At 43.4% G+C, this 25748-nt stretch overlaps 1 protein-coding gene across 7 annotated transcripts in view; it reads right to left on the bottom strand.

Annotated features, from left to right (window-relative positions):
* Positions 1 to 25748, bottom strand: part of ENOX1 (ecto-NOX disulfide-thiol exchanger 1) — a 297090-nt gene that overhangs the window by 99139 nt on the left and 172203 nt on the right. For 5 of the 7 annotated variants that reach the window (XM_082234433.1, XM_082234427.1, XM_082234429.1 and 2 more), the window contains 2 exons: positions 14575 to 14689; positions 13960 to 14097 (listed from right to left, as the gene is read on the bottom strand). In XM_082234433.1, the coding sequence (XP_082090559.1) occupies positions 13960 to 14097; positions 14575 to 14584 (148 nt within the window). In that variant the 5' untranslated portion in view covers positions 14585 to 14689. The remainder of the gene's footprint in view (positions 1 to 13959; positions 14098 to 14574; positions 14690 to 25748) is intronic. The other 2 variants (XM_082234431.1, XM_082234432.1) reach the window with 2 other exon arrangements.

Below are 25748 nucleotides of genomic sequence, written 5' to 3'. Positions count from 1 at the left end.
CAAGCAAAGTGAGGCATTTGCAATGGCTGAAGAGGGGGAAGTGAGAACACAGAGGATAAGGCCAGCAAGGAGAAGAAGTTACTTGTGTAGGCAAGGAAGGACGCACAGAAGAAAGAAGTTACTTCACCACCTTAGCAAACTTGGCCTGGGAATGTACATATTCTACATTGTTCACACACAAAATATTTTTTTTATTTGCATAGATATAGAAAAACTGATAAATATCTGTAAAAAAGAGAAATGGCTCACTCGAAGTTCATTTTTAGGTTCTGCAATGGGATTTAAAAGTAAGCCATACAGCAGAAAAATCACCTCTTTAAAATGCAGCAGTTAGATGTTCCAACAACAAATGGTTTCATTATTCATTATTCACAGAAGGAAAATCTTTTAACTTTAAAACAGAACAGCATATTTTGAAGAACACAGCTGTGATGCTAGGTTTAAAATATGTTTAGCTCTCTGTCAGTAACTGCTAAATCCAGACTCCAGACAACCTATTTATTGAGCAGTCCTCCTGATTTGCCCACTCAAAGCATACATGTAGGTTAAATTCTATTCAGTCTTTATTGAGCATTAATTCTGATATTTTTTTGTGGGGAGGTTATACATCAATGAGCATTCATCCTGATTGGATTGCAGCATGTTGATGATACATCTTCTACTTAATTATTTCTTCGATGTACAAAACTGCTGTTAGAATGTCCCTCTTTTCTTTCATTTTGGTATCCTCCCTACTTGTCTGTCTTCATCATCCCCCAGGACTACAACGCATAATAATTTGATATAAAAAGTATTATTTGTCATCCCGTTGGTTCTGAAACTTTATATATGATTCACTTTGACAGTGATTTCAATAACGTGCTGATTTTATGAGCAACAAAAAACTATTAGCCACTTTAATGGGGCAGGTTTTTTTAAAAAAATATTTCTTAATAATAATTTTGATTAGTTTTCAATTACAATCCAATAGTAGCCTCATTATAACAATACCAATTTATAATGCAATTACTAATACCATTTTTATATAAAAAAATAAACCAAATTATGTCACAGAGGTTTCATTTGGCAGACAATTCTTTTAAAGAAAAATGTATTTGTGTCACTTATGAGTATTGTCATATTTGTCTTGTTGCATAAGGATGCCTTTTTAATTATTTGTAATAATAATAAAAATGCTTCAATAAGTCTTTATTTGCATTTAAAATATTAAAGACTTATTTCCCAGATGCTCTAAGTGGCTCAGAATGGATAATTAGCATATTTATAGGAAGACAGGACAGAAATCTTTGAAATATTTAATAAAAACTATATCAATAAAATACAATTTTAAAGAGCAAAATTAATCCCTAAACAAAGAAGAAGAAGACCCAATCTATACACAGAAAGATAAGTAAACAGTATCTACTGACTTTCAGCTTTTTAACCAGACAGGCCAAAAGCTGGCCAGGGAGTGCAATGTTGCAACCCTTTCTAGCAGAGTTTGACCATACATTGGAAGTAAGATCATTAATGTGCAGGATCACAGCTGCTTCGTTCCACCCTGGACTTGACTTGGCATGGTGAAGCGCTCTCCTCTCTAACCCTGAGCATAGCTGTCAACTTTAAGATTTGAAAATAAGGGACCAGCAGCCTCGAAAATAAGGGATCAGCAGCCAAAATAAGGGATTTTCCAACCACAGGTATTTTCAACTTCTGAGCCCCTCTGAGCCAAAGGCAGAAAGCCCAGCCAGCAGCCAAATGAAGCCTCAAGCAGTGGTTCCCACAGCGCAGCAACCTGGCAAAGGGGATGCAGCAAGGAAAACCACCGTCACCTCTCCGCTGGGAGCGCTGAGCAAAGGCGAGTCCTCAGGCAACACAGCCGAGTTGATCAGCACAAGGCATGCAAACTCCACCCCCCCCATTCGTTCTTAGACTCTTTATTGGGTGAGCAACGCAGCCAAGCAACACAGTTGGAGCCTCCTTCCTCCCTGGCCGGCAGGGAGGGAGGGAGAGGAGCTACTTCCTTTGAAACCTGGGAAATTTAAGGGACATCATCAATCCGGGACAGCAGCGGGGCACAGCGCTGGGATAAGGGAGTTTCCCACCAAATAAGGGACGGTTGACAGCTATGACCCTGAGCTGTAGTCAAGAGTAGACCTTGGCTTCTTTCAAGTTTAATTGCAGTGGGGGCCATTTTGGGCTGTGACATCTGAAATCTACACTGTAATATAACCAACAGGTTTCTTTGAAGCCTAATTGAGGCACAGGGACATTTTCAAAGAACTCTCCCTCCCCAGCTGTGACCTCCTCCTCAAACTGTCCCCCCCCCACACAATTAGACTTGAAAGGGGCTTCTTTTGAGCCTAATTTGACCGGGGGACACACAGGACCCCACAGGTACCAGAGAAGGCCTCTGCAGGTGTCGGTTTGCTCCCAGTGGCAATCTATGTTCTGGAAGTTGACCAATATATATTTAACGTGAATTGTGCCCGTTTAAGGAATCACCGTTTAGGGTTTTCAGAGGGGTAGGGTTTCAACATTTCCTCAATTTAATACCACTGTTACATACATATACATATACATATACATATACATATACATATACATACAGTGGTACCTCTGGATGTGAACGGGATCCATTCCAGAGTCTCATTCGCATCCTGAAGCGAACGCAACCCGCATCTGCACATGCACGGGTCGATTTTCGATTCACCGCTTCTACGCATGTGCGTGACGTCATTTTGAGCGTCTGCGCATGTGCGAGTAGCAAAACCCGGAAGTAACGCATTCCGTTACTTTTGGGTCGCCACGGAGCGCAACCCAAAAATGCTTAACCTGAAGCAACTTTAACCCGAGGTATGACTGTATACATATACATATACATATACATATACATATACATATAAATGTACTACATTTTTACCTAAGGGTTTGTTACATTTTAAGAGTTTCCAATTTTTTGTGTTCACAATAAATGCAAAAATGGTTGCCATTTTGAATTTATGGTAATCAAAACTAAGCTGATCTACATTCATCTTAGTAGCACAATTACAAGAAGAAAAGAAAAGGGTAGTTTGAAAGCAAGAATAGGAATAAAATAAAGCATATATGAAGTTGTGAAACAGAAACAGAAGTGTGACTGGAGTGTTTCATTATTTAAAAACACTTAAAACTACATATATTCCACCAAACTGGTGAGCAGTATTTTCTCCAAAATACTGCCTGAGGTTCATCATGACACTTTTCTGAAATCTGCATGTAAAAGACTTAAAGTATAGGTCAGTAAGATGATGAACCCAAGTATTGTGAAAAATCATCACAATGACAAAATCTGCAACCAATTTGCAGCTCTCCACTAGAGCGTAGAATTTTTAGCCTGCTCTCTTATTTCCTTAATGTCCTAAAGGGTTAACAATTAGAAACCTCACATATGAGTTAAACTCACAATGGGAGCATAAAACTGTTGACGATGGGTGTTATCTTCCTTATTCCAAGATAGAGAACTTCAATTTACAAAACAAAACGTAAGTATAAAGGAAAATCATAGAAAAGGAAGATAGAAAAGGAATTAATGAAAAAGAAATAAGAGGAGCTGCCAATTCTCTGTCTGCCAATTATGTATGTAACAATTATTCAAAATGTTCAGAATATGCACTCCAAGATAACATCTGGCTGTACTATTGTCCACCTCTTTCTCCATCTGCTAGACGAAGGTTTTTCAATCTTCATTCCCAGTCCTTTTGCATCTACCTCCCCCCCCAAAAAAAAAGTCCAAAAGAAGCTCTTCATTTTTTATTATCATTAAATGTCAATCATAGTTCTTATCTGACCCAGTATTATGAATTTCTCTACAAGGGTTCCAACAAATCCCAACAGTGTGGTAGTCCATAATTATTTGTTATATCTTCACACCCAATTCCATATACTCCAGTCCCATTTCTTGTTGGCCATTATACTGTATCCTGATGAATGTCTTCTTCTGAGCATAAGAGGTTAATCCATGATGCCCTGCTTATCTCAAAAGGGAGCTTTGACAATCAAGATTTATGCCTTGGTTGCTTTTGATCACTGCATAATTATTTCCGCTGACAGAAGTGTCAGCGGTCAATGACTAATCCACCGTCTTCCTCCCCGGAAGTTCCTGGGATGTTGTTGTTTTGTTTATTACTACTGTATATATTTTTGTGTTTTTCTATTGTTATCCGCCCTGTGATCCTTGGAGGAAGGATGGGTGTACAGTAATTTAATAAATAATAATATTAACATTAATAAATAATGCAACCAAGAATTCTATTTTCACAGAGGTGAAAATAATAAGTTCCCCTATAATAAGTTCCCCTATTGCTAGAACAGGACTTCTATGTCCCTGCTATCATTCATTCATTCGTAAACAAATAATAAATAATAAAATTTCTGAGCAAGGTTTCACACAGGTAACATCAGTGTCTTAACAGACTGTGCTTCCTTCAGCACTCGAGTCTTTGAAGTGGAACTGAGAGAAAGCACAGACAGACAGACATACACACCCACCCAGCAAATGTCTTTCTTAGTACAGAGCTCAGAAATTGATTCTATTTTCTGCACTTAGCAACCAATGAGCTGAGTAAATGTACTCCTCTTGCTACAGGGGTGAGGGGTGGGCAGAGAGTAGTGTCTTAGTTTGAGGGAATCCTGGAGCAAATGGCTTGGCCACCAGGGTCTCTGCAAGAGCGACAAAAAGGTTTACAACGAAGATTCTAGTTAGAACTGCGCAACTGACTTCTCTTTCGTTACTTAAACAGCAGCAACACGTAACAGGCTCCTTTCGCAAGAGAGAAAAGGGCTCAAAAGCTGTTTGTTGTGCCCTGGCAGATGGGCTCTGCTGCTTCCAAGATAACAGTAAGGAAACCCCCCCAAGAGACATAGCAAAACCCTTGAGCATTGCTAGAGTGCCTCCTGGCTGCTATTAATTCAGAGAATCTGCTTGCTCTTTTGTGGCTTTAAACTTCATATTTGTATAAACAGCAAGTTCGTTTCTTCCATCTTGGGAAGAGGTTAAAAAGCCAGCACATGCTTTTTAAAAACCAGTTCTTTTGATTATGAAAAACCAAACAAAGTTATGCTTTTCATACAGTTACTGTGACACCCAAAAACACATGTTCTCCTCAGCTCTGTAGAGTGGATCTGCACTCCAGGAAGAGGCAAACAAAGGATAGCCATTTCCCAACTGTAAATGGATTACAAGTGAAATAAAAATGCTTTGGAGGGTTCCTTTTGTTCCTCACATAATGTATACAAATGAGTGGAAGGCCAAACAAAAACTCAGATGACATTGCTGAAACAGAATTAGAAGAGTACAGAAACAAGAGTAACATCATTAGAGTTAAAAGGATTTGATGATTCCGTGCCAGTGAAGCATGTGTGCACCATTTGTTGCAAGTATATAAGGATATTTGCTTATTTTAAAAAGCAATTTTCAAGCAAAAAAACCGAGCAGAAAACCATGTGAATAATCTAGGAGCAACGACGTCTCAGCAGTTTTCACTAGGACAGATTTGGGAGAGAGGTTGATATAATCCAAATTGGGTTTCAGCTGCTGTTGGGTTAGAAGACTTTCCTCATGGATGTATAAATTGCTATCGAAAAACACTTGTCAGCACCTGCTTTTCTACACAAATTATTAAATCAGCTTCACAACAAAACCATCTTAATATATCTCCAAAAGACCCATAGTGTTGGGCTACAGCAGACCTCTCTAGAGAAGACCTGTGGGCACCACAAAGAAGTTCCTTCTTTGCCTTCTTCTCCTTGGCTTTACTGTTATATACTGAAGTTCTCACCCTGGGCCAGCAGGGGGATACTGTAGATAGTTCAGGTCCACATATGCAAATAAGGGATCGAAAGTGACGTTCAGTGATTGGATACTTACAGAAAGTTGTTACAGTTACGTTGTACTGGAGTTTTATATAAGCAGGCTGGCTGAATCCTTCAGATCAGTTCTGTTCTGGCCTCTGAATAAACAAGAGCTGTTTGAAGAATCGCTGTGTCGTCTGATATGTTCACCCACAACTTGACACTTATGTTATCCAATGATGTGCTCAAATCAACCTCAGCAGGTAAAGCTGGTCTACTTCTGCTCAAGCAAACACAAAGCGAACCTGCTTACAGACCTTCCATGTGCATCATGGGGAATGCCAGCAATGGGGAGGGGCATGGCATGGAAGAGAACATGGAGGGCAGGATTTGGGTGTCTACCCTTGCCAGGGCCGGCTTTAGGTTTGATGAGGCCCCAAGCTACTGAAGGTAATGGGGCCCTTTTTATGTCCAGCTGTCCTTTGTCAACAACAAATTGCCACTGTTTTCTGTGTTGAATATATGCTATATGGGAATTTATGGACCTAATTGGTATCTAAAGCCATTTGTACGTGTTGCCATGCAACCAGTCCCTGCAGAATGTAGGCACCCTATATATAGAAATAAGCAAACCAGTGATATTATAGGGAGCAGGGGAGCAGCGGGGTCCATTACTTACATCATAGGAGCCATCACAACACAAAATACTGTTGCTGTATGTAGGTTTTATTTTATTTGTTTTTTATCTTATATTTTGGAAATGCACATCCAGTGTTTTTCCCCCTTTAATTTTTTTGGGGCCCCCCAAGAGAGTGGGGCCTGAAAATATAGCTTGTTTAGCTTATATGTAAGTCTGGCACTGACCCTTGCCCTGGCCCACACTTTGTTCACGTGTTCAGCTGAATGCCAGATGAAGCCTATACAGTGGTGTCCCGCAAGACGAATGCCTCGCAAGACAGAAAACTCGCTAGACAAAAGAGTTTTCCGTTTTGGAGGTGCTTCGCAAAACGAATCTATGGGCTTGCTTCGCAAGACGAAAATGTCTTGCGAGTTCCTGCGGAGTTTTTTCCTTCCCCCCCTTTTTCTAAGCCGCTAAGCCGCTTATCAGCTGATCCGATAAGCTGATAAGCCGCTAAAAGCCGCTAAAAGCCGCTAATAGCGCTAATCCTCTAATCCGTCAATGGGCTTGCTTCGCAAGACGAAAAAACCGCTAGACGAAGAGAATCACGGAACGGATTCATTTCGTCTTGCGAGGCACCACTGTACAACTATGAAGCCTAAGGAAACAAATCCTAATATTTAACAAAAATGCGTGTCAAATATTTTTTATTACTTCGATCATTCACAGAATTGCAGATTTGGAAGGGGACTTGAGAGTCATTTAGTCCAACCCCATGAAATGCAGGAATGCTAAAACAGCCATGGCAGACGGCCACCTGCCAGAAAATGTTTCAGCCACTGAAGTTAATTTAGAACAACAACATCAAACTGTGTGTAAGCTAGGGTTGTAGCTAACACTAGTCCTACTCAGAGCAGACACACGGAAATTAATGGACATAGGTAACTTAGGCTCATTAATCTCCATTTAATAAAACTTCATCTTGTTGTTCTTGTTTAGTCGTGTCCGACTCTTCATGACCCCATGGACCAGAGCACGCCAGGCACTCCTGTCTTCCACTACCTCCCGCAGTTTGATCAAACTCATGCTGGTAGCTTCGAGAACACCGTCCAACCATCTCATCCTCTGTCGTCCCCTTCTCCTTGTGCCCTCCATCTTTCCCAACATCAGGGTCTATTCCAGGGAGTCTTCTCTTCTCATGAGGTGGCCAAAGTATTGGAGCCTCAGCTTCACGATCTGTCCTTCCAGTGAGCACCCAGGGCTGATTTCCTTCAGAATGGAGAGGTTTGATCTTCTTGCAGTCCATGGGACTCTCAAGAGTCTCCTCCAGCACCATAATTCAAAAGCATCAATTCTTCGGCGATCAGCCTTCTTTATGGACCAGCTTTCACTTCCATACATAAACTTCATCTATGCAACCCTAATTTTAGGCACGATATACTAATCAGCGTTTAACAGTTCTAAGAACTACATCGTTAAGGAACTATGCGTTGTCTAAATCAGTGCTCCCCAACCTTTTTATCGCCGCGGACCGGTAAATGTTTGATAATTTTTCCGTGGCCCACTTATTTTGAGCTGAGTCCCCCCCCCCCCGTGCACTTACCTCACGGCAGCTTCTCTTCAGTCCCCACGTCTCCGACCTCAAGTCCTCAGTCCTCCCGTGGCGCCTCCTCCTCGGCCAATGGTGTGAGGTTTGCCTTTCGGCCAATCAGGAAGTGGGAGGACCCGCTCCCTGATTGGCCAGGAGGAGCATCAGTGTAACAATAGCGAATTTTCATATGCTATTGTCACACAATGGGCGGGCTTGAGAGGGCGCTATGCTCTGCGCCTCGGCCGCCCGCCACAGTGAAATGATTTGAAGTTCCTCGGGCGGCCCGGTGCCGATTGATCCACGGACCGGCACCGGGCCGCGGCCCGGGGGTTGGGGAACACTGGTCTAAATCATATTCTAGCATTAAACTGCATACACTGATTACTAAATGTGTGGCAACTTCAGAGGGTACGCAACATAAAGAAGAAAGCAACCGACAGAGCAAATAGCAAAAGAGATTCTATACAATCGGAAACTTTGCTACCATTTAAAACCTTGACATTTGCTTAGATGTAAAATCCAATTTTACAGCACTAATAAATAAGGAATTATATAGGGTACTTTGAGTCCTGGAAGGCTAGCAGTGCTGGAAATTGATTCGCCATCAAGGCCAAGCAAACTATGTCCCAAGAGCGCTATAGAAAAACAAACCAGAAGTTGCACACCATTTTAAAGCCTTTCCATTGTTCAGAGAGTTTCCCTTGTAGGCTATAAAGTGATCAAGCTACTGCTGCATTGACAGAGGCTGGCAGACAAAAACTTTAAATGTACATCCAAATGGGTGGAAATCATGTAACACAGAAGAATTATCCCCTAATATGTGATCATACAGGGCAGGCAGGGGTTCCTTTTAATGACTATTTATGGATGAAGTGGGGATTTTAATCCTCATTGCAAATTATGACTACAGAAGAGGTGACAGCCATCATTCCAGACATTACGTATGTGGTGTTAGAGTTTATTTTGTCCTATAAAATTGATTTTGATGGATCTACTCAGAGTATGACTTAGCTGGGTATCATGATATGGGCACAATTTTACACCACCATATGTTGTTACCTTATGGAACCAGGTGATCAGCTGCAATAAACACTTTCAAAACCCTTCTGGCTGAATGGCTTTTTAAGGATTTGAGTCTGCATGTGTGTGGCATCAAGGGTTCGAACACACCAATTTTTCTCTAAAGTGGTCTTCGTTTGCCTCATCCTCTAATTCTTGAAGACTTAGTTTGGTTAGAACACCAGACCATGTTTGGAACTCCAGGAACATGCCTTTTGCTACACTTGAGTAGGACCCTGACAGAGACACATGCCCGACTGGCATGTTCCCTCCCTCCTGGCTGATCATTCGGGAGCTTCAAAAGCTTTCTTCAGCCTGAACATCACAGTGACCGATGCCAACAGACACCGGCACACTTAGGGATCCACAGAGTTTGCGCATCATGCGTAACAGACCTCAGCAACTCAGCATTTTGGCTAATCTACTAATATTATATCCCCTAAGCAAACTTTTTGGCCTCCAGTACAATTGACCCTCCATGAGCCTGCCCCCATTTATTTTCAAATTAAAGAGGGAAAAGAATCATGGGGCATATATCCAAACTGTCAATATGCATTGAATTTCACTTTTAATAGCTCTTGTTCTCTTACAGGAACATACAGTGACCAATCTCAGTGCTATAGGAGTGACACCAGTGCATGGCTAATAAACTAGAAAGAAAGCTTACCATGCAGCTTGGAATCAGAATTCTTATATTCTTGGCTTCCGGATGGAAGTTGGCTTCGACATTTATTGATTTTAGTGATCATTATAGTAGTTATTTGTATTATTTTGTGTTGCTGTATCCAATGTATTCCTTCCTTAATTTCTATATGTACTGCATGGTTCTCCCGTCAGCGGCCTGCATCTGGCCTCAAAAGAGTCGCCTATCGCGCTCGATATAACCATATTGGTACTGATATATACGACTCCGATTAATAAAATAAAGAAAGAGGGCATGTGGGAGCAAAGGCTTGTAGCGCCACCTGGTCCCTCGCTGACCTCGGTGACCTGCATGTCCGTGCCTTGCAGTGTATTAAGTGCATAGCCTTATATGGAGTTATGTTCCCCCTCTGGGCAGTAATTACCCTATATGGCGATGGGTGGGTTTAAGCCATGACCGGATGTAAGTAATGTGAGACATTGGCAAACGGCCATGCGAGAGGAGAGAACAAAGGATAATAAAAGTTACGGGAGAGGAGAGAAGTTCGAAAGGAGCTGCTCATACCATCCTGAAAATACTGCTGTCTCACTGTGTCTTTATTCAAATGCTATACAGCACCATTTAATGACGGCTGGACTTCCGTCAATAGACAACAATCCCATGACTGCAATCATGGAGCAGGAATTCTAACATTGCTTGTGCCTCTCAACTTTTCACCACACACGCTGTTTCAGTTACTTACTTCTGCCTTAGCTGCCCATTTCCTGTGCTTTTAACTTGATATTATTTTAATAGTTTTTAGCTGAACAAATAGAATAGTATCCAGGGAGAAAACGTTCAAGTGAGCCCTCACCTGAAGTCATGGGTGTAGCCAGGGGGGCAGGGGTGTATCTCCCCCCAATAAGTAACCCCACCCCCACAGAAGGCCTGCCCCTTCTAACAAACAGCCTGCCTCCCCAAACAAAAATCCTGGCTACACCCTTGCCTGAAGTGGTTCTGCCCAGAAACAAATTTATCGACTCATCGAGAACTAGACAATTGCACAAACTAACCCACTGTCTACAATTAACTAGCAATAAATCCCAGACCCAGGGTCAAGAATTTCAATATCATGAAACATTAATTTTTGAATGGGACATGTATTATAATCACCACACCATGCTCACTTCTGGATTGTTACTTTCAAAATATAGCACTTAAATTATTACTGAATCAAACACCCTGAACTGAAAAAAAATTAGTGGCTGAATCTAATAAAGACATGGTTCTTGCAGAATGACTTGTGTTTGCACAAGACAACTTCCCTTTCTCTTCTCCTCACATTCTCGCTGCAAACATCAAACTTTGGAGAGTTGGGGAAAACCCCAGGACAGATTTGGGGGTGTGCAAGGGCAGAAGAACTTCCACCACATAAATGAAAGTCATTCTGCAAGTGCAACGAATTAATTGGATACAACTCTAAAAGACCAGCAAATAAAATTTCAGAAGTCCATTCTTTCTCAGATAGGTTGAACAGCCTGACCACTGCAGTCCATGCATCGGGAACCCCAAGCCATAGCTGTCAACTTACAGATTTGAAAATAAGGGACCAGCAGCCTTGAAAATAAGGGACCAGCAGCTAAAATAAGGGATTTTAGTCAACCAGCTCCCGAGCCAAAGGCAGAAAGCCCAGCCAGCCCAGCAGCCAAACGAAGCCTCAAGTGGTGGTTCCCACAGCGCAGCAAACCGGCAAAGTGGGTGCAGCAAGGAAAATCACCGTCACCTCTCCGCTGGGAAGTGCTGAGCAAAGGCAACGCAGCCGATTTGATTGGCAGAAGGCATGCAAGCTCCACAACCCAGTCGTTCTTAGACTCCTTATTGGGTAAGCAACGCAGCCAAGCAACACAGTTGGAGCCTCCCTCCTCCCTGGCCGGCAGGGAGGGAGGGGGAGGAGCTGCTTCCTTTGAAATCCGGGAAATTTAAGGGACATCATCAATAAGGGCCAGCAGTGGGACACGGCACTGGGATAAGGGAGTTTCCCGCCCAATAAGGGACGGTTGACAGCAATCCCCCAAGCTTCGATTACTGCCACGGTTTCTATGTGGGGCTGCCCTTGGGCCTGGTTCAAAGGCTCCAGTTGATGCAGAATGCTGATGGGGGCTGGCAAAGTGTGACACAACAGTTAAAACGTTTGTACCGGCTGCTCATCTAATACTGAGTCAGGTTCCAGGTCTTTGAATTAATAGACAAATCCCTGCACAACTTAGGTCCAGGGTACCTTAGGGAACACCTGAACCATTATATCTCAGCTCAAATGTGGAGGTCATCTGCAGAAGCATTGTTGCTCATCTTTCAAGATGGCAAGACTCATACGACAGGAACAAGAAACTAAGCTACTTTCCATAATATCTAGTTATATTAACATTTTTTAATATGAGCAACACTCACATCTCTCCTCACTTTAGTGCTTGTATAAACTATTATTGTTTGCATCTGAACTATGCCTTTGGGTTGTGGGAGGGGAGAGGGAGGCAGGTGTTCAGTTTGTAATTTTCTTTTCAATAAAAAAGTAAAAGAAACTGAGCCTTTAGGGCCATTGGCCCAATCCTGTGGAATGCTCTGCCAATAGAGATTCATCAGGCACCTTCTGTTTGAATCTTTAAGCGCCTATTGAAAACCTTTCTGTGGTACCAATGAAGAAAATATCCTTCTGTAATAGTTGATCTCTGTTCTTACCACTAATCCGCTACCACCAACCAGGTTCTCCCCGGTAAAACACTTAGTCTCAGTCTGGTTCTCAAGTTAACAACAAAGATTGTAGTTTATTGCAAACACAAATAAACTTTAAATGCATTTGAAATGCTGTTATCCTTTACCCTCTTAGCTTTATTTTATCCTTTCTCTAACACTTCTACCTCCCCTCACACAAGAACCACCTGCACTAGCTGTCTCTCTATTTCCATCTGTCTTCCAACTGCTTCCCCCCCAACTGTCTAAACCTCTGGCTAAGCCTTTTTTAAAACAGGTAGGCTCCACCTCTGGGTTTTTCTATTGGTCTACCTAATTAACCCTTTCTCTCCCCCTGTACAGACATTTCCAAAAGAATGGGCAAACGCCACAACAGTGGAAACGTCTTCCTTGGGAGGTTGTGGACTCTTCTTTATTGGAGGTTTCTAAGCAGAGGTTGGATGGCCATCAGCAGTAGGTGACCCCAACTCTACAATTCTATGATTCTATGAAAGTGTAAGACAGGAGTGTTTTCCCAGGCCTGGTACCCAAGAGCTTTGTAACTTGGAGATGCTAGGAACCTGATCTTCTCATTCTTCTCCCAGTGAACCCAAACCCATTCATAAGCAGTCAGAGAGCCAGAAATGAAAATCTTCCTTCTGATTGTTCCCCAATCTCTGCCCTTTACTGGAAACTCAAAAGCACTTCACAACTGAAGTCATGCAGTCTGGGGATGTTAAAGAGCCAAGGTGTATTGCAGTAAATGCACGAAGTATAAAGGGGACGTGTGCAATGCCAAGTACAGGAATGTGTGCAGGGAGAAGTGAGTGCTGCAGGAACCCATCATGGGACCACTGTAGGTCAAGAGATTTCAACCTCCCTCGTGTTTCCTGCAGAAGACACTAGTGGAATGTCAAGCTACAGAGGCTACCGTGTGAAGAAAAAGGTCTCAGTGAAGAGTGAATAAGAAAAGGGTTTCTTTCTCAGGTCCACTCACCTGATGGTGTAGGCAGGTATCTGAGATTCAGATTTTTATAATGTCTCTATTTATAGCTGTACTTTCTTGTGTCAGCCTAACAATGCTCATCCTCTCTCTGCAGAAGCTTTTAGCCAATTTCCCATGCTGCTCCTTGGCAGAATATTAGCAAAGGCTTCCATGTGGGGGTGGGGAAACAGCTTTTAAAAATGTTAAATATATCTATCTGTTATGAGGCTTCTCTTTCGGATTCAATGCAGAACAGGTCTTAGAGATTATTTGGAGGCTTTAAAGATTCAAATTTCCCCAAGGGCTTTTGTCAGCTTCCACCAACTTTAAGATGTCTCGTGGATTAGATGGCTGTTAATACCAAGAGATTAAACACTTTCTTCACAATATTAAGAAAGGGAACCTATGCCTGGGGGGGGGGGAGAGAGTGTTCCAGAAGCACACTGAAAAAAGAAGCATGCACCTTCAGAAAACAATTAGACATTTAGCTTAGGGTTCTAAAAAAATCCATAAACCAGTGCAACAGATCTCAATGAAAATCTTACCCGTCATCAGCTGTTGTCCAGCCAGTCCCACTGGAACCATCCCCAGGTTATTCATTGCAGTTGCCCAGGCTGCTGGTTCAGTGACTGACATGTTAAGTTGCGAGGTATCTATAGCTATGCTGCCCACACCATCTGCTGCTGCAGGAGGGGGTAAAAACACCTTCTTAGTTCATAATCAAAGAAGCAAGGATGGCAAGCTGCAAATTAGCAAAAAAACAAAAATAATAATCTGTCCGATTGCTGCAGCGTAGGGCTTTTAGGACTTCTTGTTAGTCATTCTCTCCTGATCATCTGTGGGGAAACTTGCAGCACAGCAGCCAACCAACAAAAACCAGTGCACAAAGAAACCTAATCCAATAAGGGCAAAGGTTCCTATGGAAACAAATTCCCAAGGACATTGATGCATTTGCAAGAATAACCAATTTAGAATGCTTTTCAGTTTCGCACCAAAATAAAGACATTAGCAAGGTGCCAGGAAGAAAGAGCCAGGTCAAGATGGCAAATCTCAGGGAGATACCACATTCTGATTAAGAGCAGAAACGCTGAAATCCAGCGCTGAGGCAATGAATAAAATCAGACACAAAACACCACTGATGATCACATGGAGGCATTCACCTGTGGCCATGGTTCTAGAAGGTTTTCTTCAGCTAGTTCCACTTTCACTTCTTCACCTGCTATTGTTTTAACATCCTGAAATGTAAGCGCTCTTCATCCCTGGAATGGGTATGCTCTAGAAGAAAAAGAAAAACAACAATTTAAATACTGCTTTAAAATATCTCTTCAAGGCAGATTGTGGTGGGCAATCCACCTTCCAGTCTAAGTTGGGTCTCCAGAGCAGTTTTGACCACGCACCTTTCGAAGGCATCAGAAAGGATGTTAAGGCAACAACCCCCACCCCCACCCCTGCTTTGCTGCCTGAGAACAGAACAAATAGTGCTATATAATAACTTGTTTAATGCGCAGCCTCTGGGCTGAGCAACCTCTCAGCAGTTTACGTCTTATCAGCACCTGCACAGCAGCCTTAGCGAGCTGGCTTACACTGGATGGGCGGACTTGAGGCCACAAATGAATTTTCGTAAAAAGTTAAATATTAATTGATACTGAAAGCTTGAAGAAAACTGTTGCCTGCTAAGCACAGTAAGGAGGGGGGGGGAGGAAGGGAAAACCACCTTGGGATAACTTTTAACATCCTTTAGAGTTGAGGATGGGGTGCCACACAATTGACCGACGGCCAGTTTCTTTTTAAATACGCTGGCATCGTAATGGTATTTGTACTGCATAAAAACCTGAACAGTGCAGTCCCGGGCATCTGCATCCAGTAATAAACCCCACTGCATTTAACACTGGTGTAGCTCCCCCATCCCTGCTCAGCTGGGTCTCATCCAGCCTTACTACTGAGCCTGGCAAATCTTAAGCCCTGGAAAAAACAGTGGGGTGCAAAGCTGGCTGTACCATGTGCCTGGCTGAGGCGGACACTTCAGCGGCAGACCAGGCTCTGAGCTCCCCTTCCTCCGGAGCAGCGGTTGATGGGGGGGGCAGGAGGAGGCAGCAGTGGAAGGGACCTGTGAAACAGTGTGGAGTTGAACTAGGATCAAGCTGCAATCCCTTTGAACTTACTTCCGAGTAAGCCTGCACAGGATCAGGCTGCAAATCCCTTTCAACTCAGTAGGACTTGCAGCTGGGTAAGCATTCATAGGATTTGGCCGCAAGCAGAGCCGTCTTTCCCATTGGTCTTAGTGGTGCATCACGCCAGGGCGCCGGCCTCTCAGGGGCACCCTAGCCAGTGGGGGAGCTGCTTTGCTGGCAGCCTCCCCTTTCCCTGCACGCCCACCAGCTGCGCCCCACCAACTATATGACTGGCGGACGTGCAGCTTCCTTCCCAAGCCTCCGTAGGCAGAGAGCAATCCCCACAGAGGCTTAGAATGGAAGCTGCTTCCCTCACAAGCCTCTGCATCTTCTAAAGTCAGCCCTGCTCCCGGTCGTTGTCCTTCTCCTGCTTCCTGGCAAAAGGCGGTGCGCAGCCTTCCTGGGTGCCCCAACACTGGAGAGCATGTCCACCAGCACGTTTTCCTGCTTGATCGCTGCCACCATGCTGGGGATCAGGGTGGTGGGGGAGGCAGAGGACATTTTCCACCGCCCCCTCCCTTGTTTTGGAGTTGCCAAGGGGGCGCCGGAGGGATCTTTGCACCACGGTGCTGGATACGCTTAAGACGGCCCTGGCTGCAAGTCCCACTCTATAGCAGGGCTTTTTAAAAGCAACAAGATTGGTTTGATAGAAGTGGATTGGGATCAGTGGATCTGCATCCTCAAAGGGATTCTCATCTCCATTCTGTCAAAAGAAAGCAGATGGATATTCTTGGAAGTTCAATTCAGGAGAAGATTTATTTATTTTTCACTCCATTCTCCAAAATACCAACTTGCAGCTACTGTTACACATTTTTTTTTTCTTCAAGTGTCTCCTCAAATGCACCATTTCAGTAAAAAAACAGATCCACACACATTCTTCACCTGCAGCCTAAACGAAGTCAGTGAGGCTGCATTTGCTCACATAGATGCCTTTGAATCTCCCCAGAGTCAAACTTACAGGGCTGGGGCAGAAAAAGAGGTGACCTTGATATCAATTAAAGCATTTCAACTCCTGTTGATTTCAATGGAATAATTAAGCAAGCCGATCTTTTGCTGTAAAGTTCAGTCCAATCCCTGTATGTATTGACTCCGTAGTAATCTCCATTATGTTGAATTTGGTCTCACATGCGTACTGAGAATTGCAGCCTTAGAGGTCTTACTTTCAGAGTGCTGTCCTGCAGACCTAATCCTGCCATTGGGTTAGTTTTGTATTTTTAATTTATCAGTCCCACTGGTTTTTGTTTCAGGACCAAAGGCTAGGTTTGTGGTGGGGGCATCAAGCTTTTTTTTTATCATCCACCAACCAATTCTATGCACACTTTCTTGGGAGTAAGTGCCACTAAACATAAACGGGCGTTTTTCTAAATAAGAGGGACAGAGTCAATCTTGTCTGAAAATCGTACTTGAATTCTCTTACGCAGAAGCTCTTTCTCGGACCACAGATGTGCAGAGAGTAACAGATGATCTTCAGTATGGAGATAATGACACTCTGCACATGTGTAATGTCATGCTTACCTAAATTTGTGCTGTACAGATCCTATTGTTAGGGAAAGAGCAAGATTCAAAATTACAACCCAGCCGAGTCAATGTGTCCCCAGTCGCTGGTGAGCTGAGGGTAAATGATCCCTAGCAAAGGTGAGTAGTCAGCCTTGAAGTAAAGAATGATGAACCTTTGTAAATTAGGTACCTATATTCCTCTTTGTGGCAGAAAACTAAATCTGCATCAGCATGCCTGCAAGGGGAACACACTGTAGAATGTAACCACCATAAGCCAACAGCATGTTCTGTTTTAGGACAAGAGTCACAAACAGCGTGTTAGTTACTCTTTAAACAAACGTTCTGCAGCATTATGAATAAAGCATTTGGCCTGTAGCTAGAAATGCGGCGCAGTTCACAGCTTTTACCTTGCTGGTTTTTTATAGACAGCAAAGGCTTCAAACCAAAGCTCTCGGGATGAAACGAAGACTCAATGGGGCTGTGTCAGCTGACAACCACAAGCTAAGGCCTGGGTGGCCCAATTCACCCATCCACCTCCGTATTACTTCAACAGGCCAGAAGACCGGCAGGTGACCGTACACTTTTGAGCTCTTGGTTGAGAGCTGGCAAGCCCAGTGTGAAACCAGAAAGTCTCCTTAATAAAGTGAAAAGGGAATATTCTGAGTTTTCCAGGGGGAGGGCATTGACGGGTACTCAAATGATTCTGGGCACAGGGCCATGAACAAAATTTCAGCCACCAATTTAGTTCAGGCTTTCAGAAATTAAAAGAAAAAGAAACTGGCTCTTGCTGGCAGCTTGCTGAGGTATCAACAAGATTTTCTGGGGCCAGTATAGGATATGTGGATTGGGCCCTCTGCCCCGCCTGTAATCTATCGGCAACAACTGCTGCTAATGTACATACTAAATCTAAACGAAGTACCTCTGGGCAAATTAAGATGGCAAGTGGCTTTGTATAGCACCCCCCTGCCCTGTTAAACAAAGTGTATAAATGCAAAATGGGAGACGAGAGGATTGATCTGGAGCCCAGCGCAAACATCGTGAGGCTCTGGCTCCCTTAACTCACCACCTAACAGCGTCTCTGATTTAGGAAAGAGCCAATCTTTGGGTCTCCACTCACCTTATTATTGGCCCTTGAGGGATGAGATTCAGATTGGAAGTGGCAAAGCTGAAAGCAGTTTTGGTCCATCACGGCATCCCCAGGGAAATAGCTTCTAACCATGTTCCATTTGCAAGTAGCATGCATCAATTTGCCAGAGAATCATTACCATTATGACTCGCGCAAGCTCAAGCTACCCCCGATGGCCTAGCAAAGCACAGGGTTATGCAGTTTTTGCCAATATTGTAATGTAGGCAACAGGTACACACAATCTATAGAGAGTGTTCATAATTCCAGAGACAAAATAGCAATTTAGTTCTCAGCAAGTTGTGTGTTGATGTGTTATTCTCAATTCCAGCAAAGCCGTATGACTGCCCCAGTTTCTGAATAGAACACTGATAATGTAGATGTAAGTCAAACTTCCTTCAAGAAGCAGAACACAGGAAGACATAAAAAGTCTCAAAACAGCAACCTGCAAGATAAAATAGCTGCTGCCTTGAGTGCTCCTTTAAATATTATTCCAGCACTATTTTAAACTAAATCCTGGCCACTGTTAATTGGTGGATGCGCTCAACATGTGTCAAATGTGCGGCTCTTTTTATTTTTATTTTATCATGCTGGCAGCTGCAGTCAGACTAAACCTGCATCTAAAAATAGCACAATTTGGAATTCCATTACATGATGCATTATGGAAGTCCAGTATAGTGATAACAAAAGCATATGCAGTACAAAATCATCACCCAGAGGGAAGTAGGTTTGCAAGCCTGCTGGTCGCTGTGCTGGTGATAAAAAAAAAGCAGATCCCGTCATTGCACATACACAAAATGCCACCATATCTCAACTACTATGTCTCCATTTTTCATTCTGCCTAGAAGTTGGTTCTAAAATGTGCATCACTCTACAATCTTGAAGGTAAAGGATGCTCATTGAATAAATTATACTGTTTTCTCATTTAACAGACAAGAAGTCTGAACAGAACCCAGAGAGAAAAACACATTTCCCCCACTCACCCCAAACTCTCTTGAAACAATAATTTTGGAATAGAAACCACCAGGGGCTTTGCCATGTACATTTGTGTCTCTTTACATGTATGTTTTCCATCAAGATTTCAAAAATTCTGGGCTAATGGCATATCTACAGTAACTAATATAACGCAAGCCAAGCATGTCAAATACCCTGATTTGCCACAAAACAAACAGAACGCACTTGCCACAATCCAGTTTTACTTGTGCACCAGATAAACAGGCCACTGGAAGCAATGCTGTGCCCACGGATGGCATTCACATGTTCATCTTACTTATTGCCATGGGTCCCAATCCAGAGGTGGAAATTCTGGATGGAACAGCTATGAATAAACATGACTGCAGAAAACATAGCACTGGAATAGAAAAACCGTCAGGTGGTAATTGTCACCTGTTGGGGAAAATAGCTGTATCATTTTGCATCACCAGTGGCTGGATTTATGTTTTGATTCCTTTTGAATATTAAATAAACATTTTGGTTTCTATCTTTAGAGTTCCAAATACAATACATACAAAAGCCTCTGTTAAAAAACAGAAGGGAAAGGAAGGACTCCTGGTAAGAGATGGGTTGCACCTCACAGTGGGTGGCAATACTGTGTTTGCTATGAGTCTCACAAACCTGATCAGGAGAGCTTTAAACTGAATCCTAGGGGGTAAGGAGACATGGGAAAACCTGGCACTGAGGATAAGAACTTCACTGATGCACAAAAAACTGAGGTGGTGCTCCAGAAACCTGCAAGGTAGGAAACTACAAGAAGGAAGCAGCTGGAAAGAATGACTCATGGTTTCAGTTGTCTCTATACTAATGCACAGAGAATGGGAAACAAGCAAGACAAATTAGAGCTTTTAATACAGGATGGCAAATATGATCTAGTAGACATTACTGAAAACTAGTGAGATGAAACTCATGACTGGAATGTTCAAAAGGAATAGATCAAACAGGAAAGGAGGAGGAGTCGCACTATATGTAAAGGATGAATACACTTGTGAAGAGATCCAAGACCTGGAACATGGAAGGCAGATCAAGAGTATATAGGTAAAAATTATACGAGAGGGAAACTACAGAGACCTTACTGTGAGGGTCTGCTATAGACCTCCAAGACAGACTGAAGGCTTGGACGATGCCTTCCTAGGCGAGATTAATAATAGTAATAGTAACAATACTAATAGTACCACTCTATTCTCTGATAGATGGTGTCTGCTGCCCAAAGGGGCACCCATCATTGGGTTGCGTTGGGCTGGAAGCACCAGTCCGCAACACCACTGGGCCAGGTAAGGGCAAGCATACTTACATTCTCTCTCTCTTTAAGAATGCATGCTCTATTTGAAATATGGTTGATTCACATTTTTAAAAAATTAAGGAATGCACGGGGGCATGATACTCTGCAATGCAGGACTTGCAGTAGTGCATACTTGCGTGATCAGTAGCACATACCTGAATCAGGATGAATAAATTAAGTAGAACTCTACATGTTACTGTCAAATGTTTTTGAGTTTGTAGTGAAGCTCAAAATAGTAAATTTTCATATATATTTTTACTGCCTTTATTCTTTTTTTTACAAAAACAAGACTACAACCCTGAGATCTGGGTGTTACTGTGCTCTAAGAACTAGGTAAAATTTCACAACTGCCTCAGATCTCACTTTTCTGTCCTGAGCCAAGCAGTCCTTTCTATTTCTCAAAATTCTTCTGAATGCTCCAGAAACAAAACAAAACCCAGCAATGTTTATCCATCACCAGAGAAAATTAGCTGAAGTAAAGGACAAGTCATCCAACAATGAATCACAGTTAAAAGCTTAGGCTAAAACTTAAAACAGTTTAAAAATGGAGAGGAGGGACTCACGGGTTGTCTGTATTTTTCCTATTCCTGGGTATGATTTTTTTAAAAAATCAAAAAATCTCTGGAACTTTATTCAGTGATTTAAGGTACCTCTTGCTGTCTCTCCTGCGAAGTGTTTACTCAGCAGCCGGATCTGCATATCACATGAAGGATCCTGTTATGTGTTCCCTGCAGCACCTTCTCACTTTCTGCCACAGAGGCATCTCCCAAGAGCAATTGTCTAGCTAGCATAAAAAGGCATTTCTCAGCTGCCAATGGCAAGCAACCCAGCTGCAAAGATCGCAGTAGCTCACTGCTTATCTTCTTGGTATGCCTTTTACATAAGCGTGCAAAGCTTCTGTCTTCTCAGACAAAATCTGATTTTTTAAAAAAAATCGCTACCGTATTTTTCTCTATAAGACGCACTTTTTCCCTTCTAAAAAGTAAGGGAAAATGTGTGTGCATCTTATGGAGCGAATGCAGGCTGCACGGCTAAGCCAGAACAGGGAGAAGGAGCGCTGCTTCGCCGGCTGTCCCAGAAGCCTCCGCAGGGCATGGGGATGAAGGCTCCCCGTGCCCTGCGGAGGCTTCGCGCAAAGCTAGACCAGCTATCCCAGCGTGTATCCCAGAAGCCAGAATAGCAAGAGGCTATCCCAGAAGCCAGATCCCTCTTGCTGTTCTGGCTTCTGGGATTCAGAATCCCCCCCCCTTATTTCCTCCCCCCCAAACTAGGTGCGTCCTATCATCTGGTGCGTCCTATAGAGCGAAAAATACGGTGCTTTTCATTCTACAGTTTGCTCAGGCTGCTGTTACAGGGCCTCTTGCAGGCTACCTTTGCCTGGCATCCCATGAGCCAAAGTTGGGCACACTGGTGAGATGAGGGCACTCCAACGGGAGGGCTTAGCTTTACCCTCTTAGCCTTTGTTTCTTCCTGTACTATTATGTATGCACACCTCCAAATAGTAGCCAGACTTAGCTAATCAGACTTTGCGTAGTCTAGCTATGCAGCTGAGGCTTTCATATGCTTTAAGTAGGCTAGTCCTGTGCTTGATGCTCAAAAGTAGGCTCGCTATGTGCTGCTGCTCTATGGTAATTCTCGCTGTACACGAATAGTCTTCTGTACATGCGCAGTCTTTCCCCCCAAAATGTGCTTCTCGCTTCTGAATCACAAACAGCAGTTGCCCTTGGTCAGAATCTGCTGACAAACTAGAAGGGCCATCCCAACAGGACTCTCTGGAGCTCTTACAATCCACTGATTCAGCCCCTTGTACACAGTGGTGTAGCAAGGTCAGGTGGTACCCGGTGCGGATTTTTTTTTGGTCACCCTCCCACATTGAAATTCCCCCTTCCTCCCACACAGGCAGCTATCTGATGTAGATCCCGCCTCTTCCCCCTCCCTCCTTCCCCCGTCAAATAAAGCCGTGCCCTGCCCTCCTCCAGCAGCCCGGGAGTAGGGGGGCAACAGCACGCCGCCTACCTGCAACTCTCAAGCCTCCCCCAGGCTGTCAAAACGAAGGGGGAAGACCACCAGCAAAGCAGCACAGCTCCCCACCTTCCACCGACAGCTTGGGGTAGGCTTGGGAGTCATGGGCAGGCGGCGTGCTGAATGTCACCCCCTTAGTGCGTGCGTGTGGCCGCACTCAAAGCCATAGCTGTCAACTTACAGATTTGAAAATAAGGGACCAGCAGCCAAAATAAGGGATTTTAGTCAACCAGCAGCCAAACGAAGCCTCAAGCGGTGGTTCCCAGAGCGCAGCAATCCGGCAAAGGGGATGCAGCAAGGAAAACCACCGTCACCTCTCCGCTGGGAAGCGCTGAGCAAAGGCCCTTAAATTTCCCAGGTTTCAAAGGAAGCAGCTCCTCTCCCTCCCCCAGGCAATGCGGCCGATTTGATCAGCACAAAGCATGCAAGCTCCACCCCCAGTCATTCTTAGACTCCTTATTGGGTGAGTAACGCAGCCAAGCAACACAGCTGGAGCCTCCCTCCTCCCTGGCCAGCAGGGAGGGAGGGAGAGGGGCTGCTTCCTTTGAAACCCGGGAAATTTAAGGGACGTCATCAATAAGGGCCAGCAGCAGGACACAGCTCTGGGATAAGGGAGTTTCCCGTCAAATAAGGGACGGTTGACAGCTATGCTCAAAGCTGTGCTGCTCCTCATGAGGAAAAGGCGGGACATGGACGAGACGGACAGGGAGAGCCTGGCTGATCGCTGGGAAGGGGATGCATCATGATGCAACTCAACCGTGCTCAGTTCCACAGGCAGCGTTGAGTTGCATTTTGTCACCCCCCTCATTGATGGCACATGGGGCAGCCCGCCCCCCTTCCTCCGCCAGTGGTTGTAGTCATACCTCTTGTTACATTTGCTTCATGTTACGTTTTTTCAGGTTACGTCCCGCGGCGACCTGGAAGTACCAGAAAGGGCTACTTCCGGATTTCGCCACTCGCGCATGCGCCGCAGTGCTAAATCACGCTTCGCACATGCGCACAAGCACCAAATCGCGCTGCGCAGTTACGGTGCTTCAGGTTGTGGGCTTTACACGTTGCGAACGGGCCTCCAGAACAGATCCTGTTCGCAACCAGAGGTACCACTGTACATGCAAACTGTCTGAAAAACGTGCAAGGAGTTGGGAAAACGTTAGGCTGTGCTACAGGGCAGGTAGAGATGCTTCAGGGTGTAAAAGCCTACAATATCTGCTTGAACCAGGTCATGTTTGTGTTAAATGTACTGTAATTAAGCCGAGACGCAGAACAGAAATTCAATGTACCATAAGAGAAGCAGATGGCAATTCGGAACGGGAACAACAGTTTCATTTCAGTATCACCTTCACCTCACGAGGTTACCGTTCCTGCTGCAATTGATTCCTGAAGAGTAAAATAGACACGGCAAATTCGTAGCCTATTCTTTCGAGCATTCAGCCTACAAAGGAGGCACCTGCCATTAGTTGACTCACTGAACAGACACTGGTAGCATCCAAAAGCAGATTTTGCTAGGGAGGGAGGGGGAGGAAAACAACAGGAGGTGGGAGTCTCAAGTGTGCGCGCACACATTGTTTGAAGACCAGAGAGAAACCAGGGGGAGAAAATGCAATAGCTCCTGATTGTGTACGGAGTATGTGCAAAAGACAAGTGCTGTCTCCAATGACTCCAGAAGAATAAGCCTCTTGTTGCATATACACAAGTTGCTAACCAAAATAATTACTAACCAAGAAATTAATAAGAATTAGATGAATATCAACCCAATGAACAAACAGCATTTAGAAAAAGATATTCCACAACAGATAATCAATTAACATATTGATTTAAAAACACCTTATATGCATTGGATTCATCGATTATGAAGAGTTTTCAACACTACTGAAAGCACCACTACAACAAGCATTACAAAACTGCAGATTTGACAGCCTATTTGTAGTTGTTGTTGACTTTTGCCTACTATGGATAGATCACCTGCACATCTGACTGCAAAAGACCTTTTAAGTCAGTTGAATTTTATGTAACTGGCAGGTTCCTTATCCCATTTTATGGTTATTGTAGTTTTATATAGGCTGCATACCATCTAGATGTTTTCTAGATGAGTTTGTGATATATTAATACTTTTATAAATAAATAAGATTGGCAAATAGAAAGAAGGGTTACCACTCAGCGTTTGTCTTCGATAGGAGGTGCTGCACAGCAAACGCACACATTCCACAAGTCCTTTTGTTAAAGCGTTTCAAAATTTCCAAGATGGCTTCACTTGCACATTCTCAAGTCTGTAGTAGCAGGACGAGATGCAGGCTCTGCCTCCCTTTTTTGATCTGTGCTCCCCGAATTAATCTTTCTTAAGAAGTTTGTTCAATAAAAGTAAGTTTTGACTTTTTCTAATTTGAAAACAACAACAACACACAACCAACCACCTGTTTTAGTAGACATTTTAGAGCAAAGGCAGGCGGATGCAAAACCATTTTTGTCACTGTTTTGGTAGCATAAGGAATTGTAAAATTAACCACAATTGTTCCCATCAAATTAAATGACTGGACTAATCTATAATTTAAAAATTACTTCACTTACTGAAAAGGCTGTAATTACGCTACAGGGAGCAACTTAAATGGTATTTTAAGCATTTCTCTCCTTAACTGCCACAAGACGAAGAAAAATGTCAAGTCTGTTACCTAGCAATACTCAGGTAGCACTTGACCTGTCTGTTTTCTAAGGACACGTTGATTAGTAAAGATTTCTTCAAGTGATGAGCTTTGGGCATTTTGTAACTGATATTAGGTAATGGTGTAATACAACAATTTTCAAATATTTTGTTCTGCCCTCTCCTCCTCTAAGCTTCAAGGTCCCGCAGATTCAGAAATAGCAACAGATACTGCATGCCAGAATCCGTGCGCTGGGGTAGTTCTGAATTAGAAGTTAGACAGAGGAGACTCTCAACCACCCACTCCTAATTCTGTGTATCAGAAACCGTAAGAACAAAAGAGCAGCTCTCTTCGCATTACTTTTTACCTAAATCGAACTAGAATGACGGGACAGTAAATGTTTAGCCACCTCCCCAAATTCAATGTGAATCACTGAGAGTCCACTGCCAGTGGGCATTCAATCTACCCATCTATTTTTTTAAAAAAATAATATTTATTACTTTTCCAAAAAATTTAAACACTAAAAAAAAGAAAAAACACATACAATACAATACATTAAACTAACAACAATAAAATAAATCAAATTTCATTATCCCATCGTTCATTCACT

This window comes from Podarcis vaucheri, assembly GCF_965113315.1.
Source record: "Podarcis vaucheri genome assembly, chromosome: 8".
Classification (NCBI taxonomy): domain Eukaryota; kingdom Metazoa; phylum Chordata; class Lepidosauria; order Squamata; family Lacertidae; genus Podarcis; species Podarcis vaucheri.
Note: the sequence above shows the minus strand (reverse complement) of the source record. Positions and strands in the feature narration are given on the sequence as shown.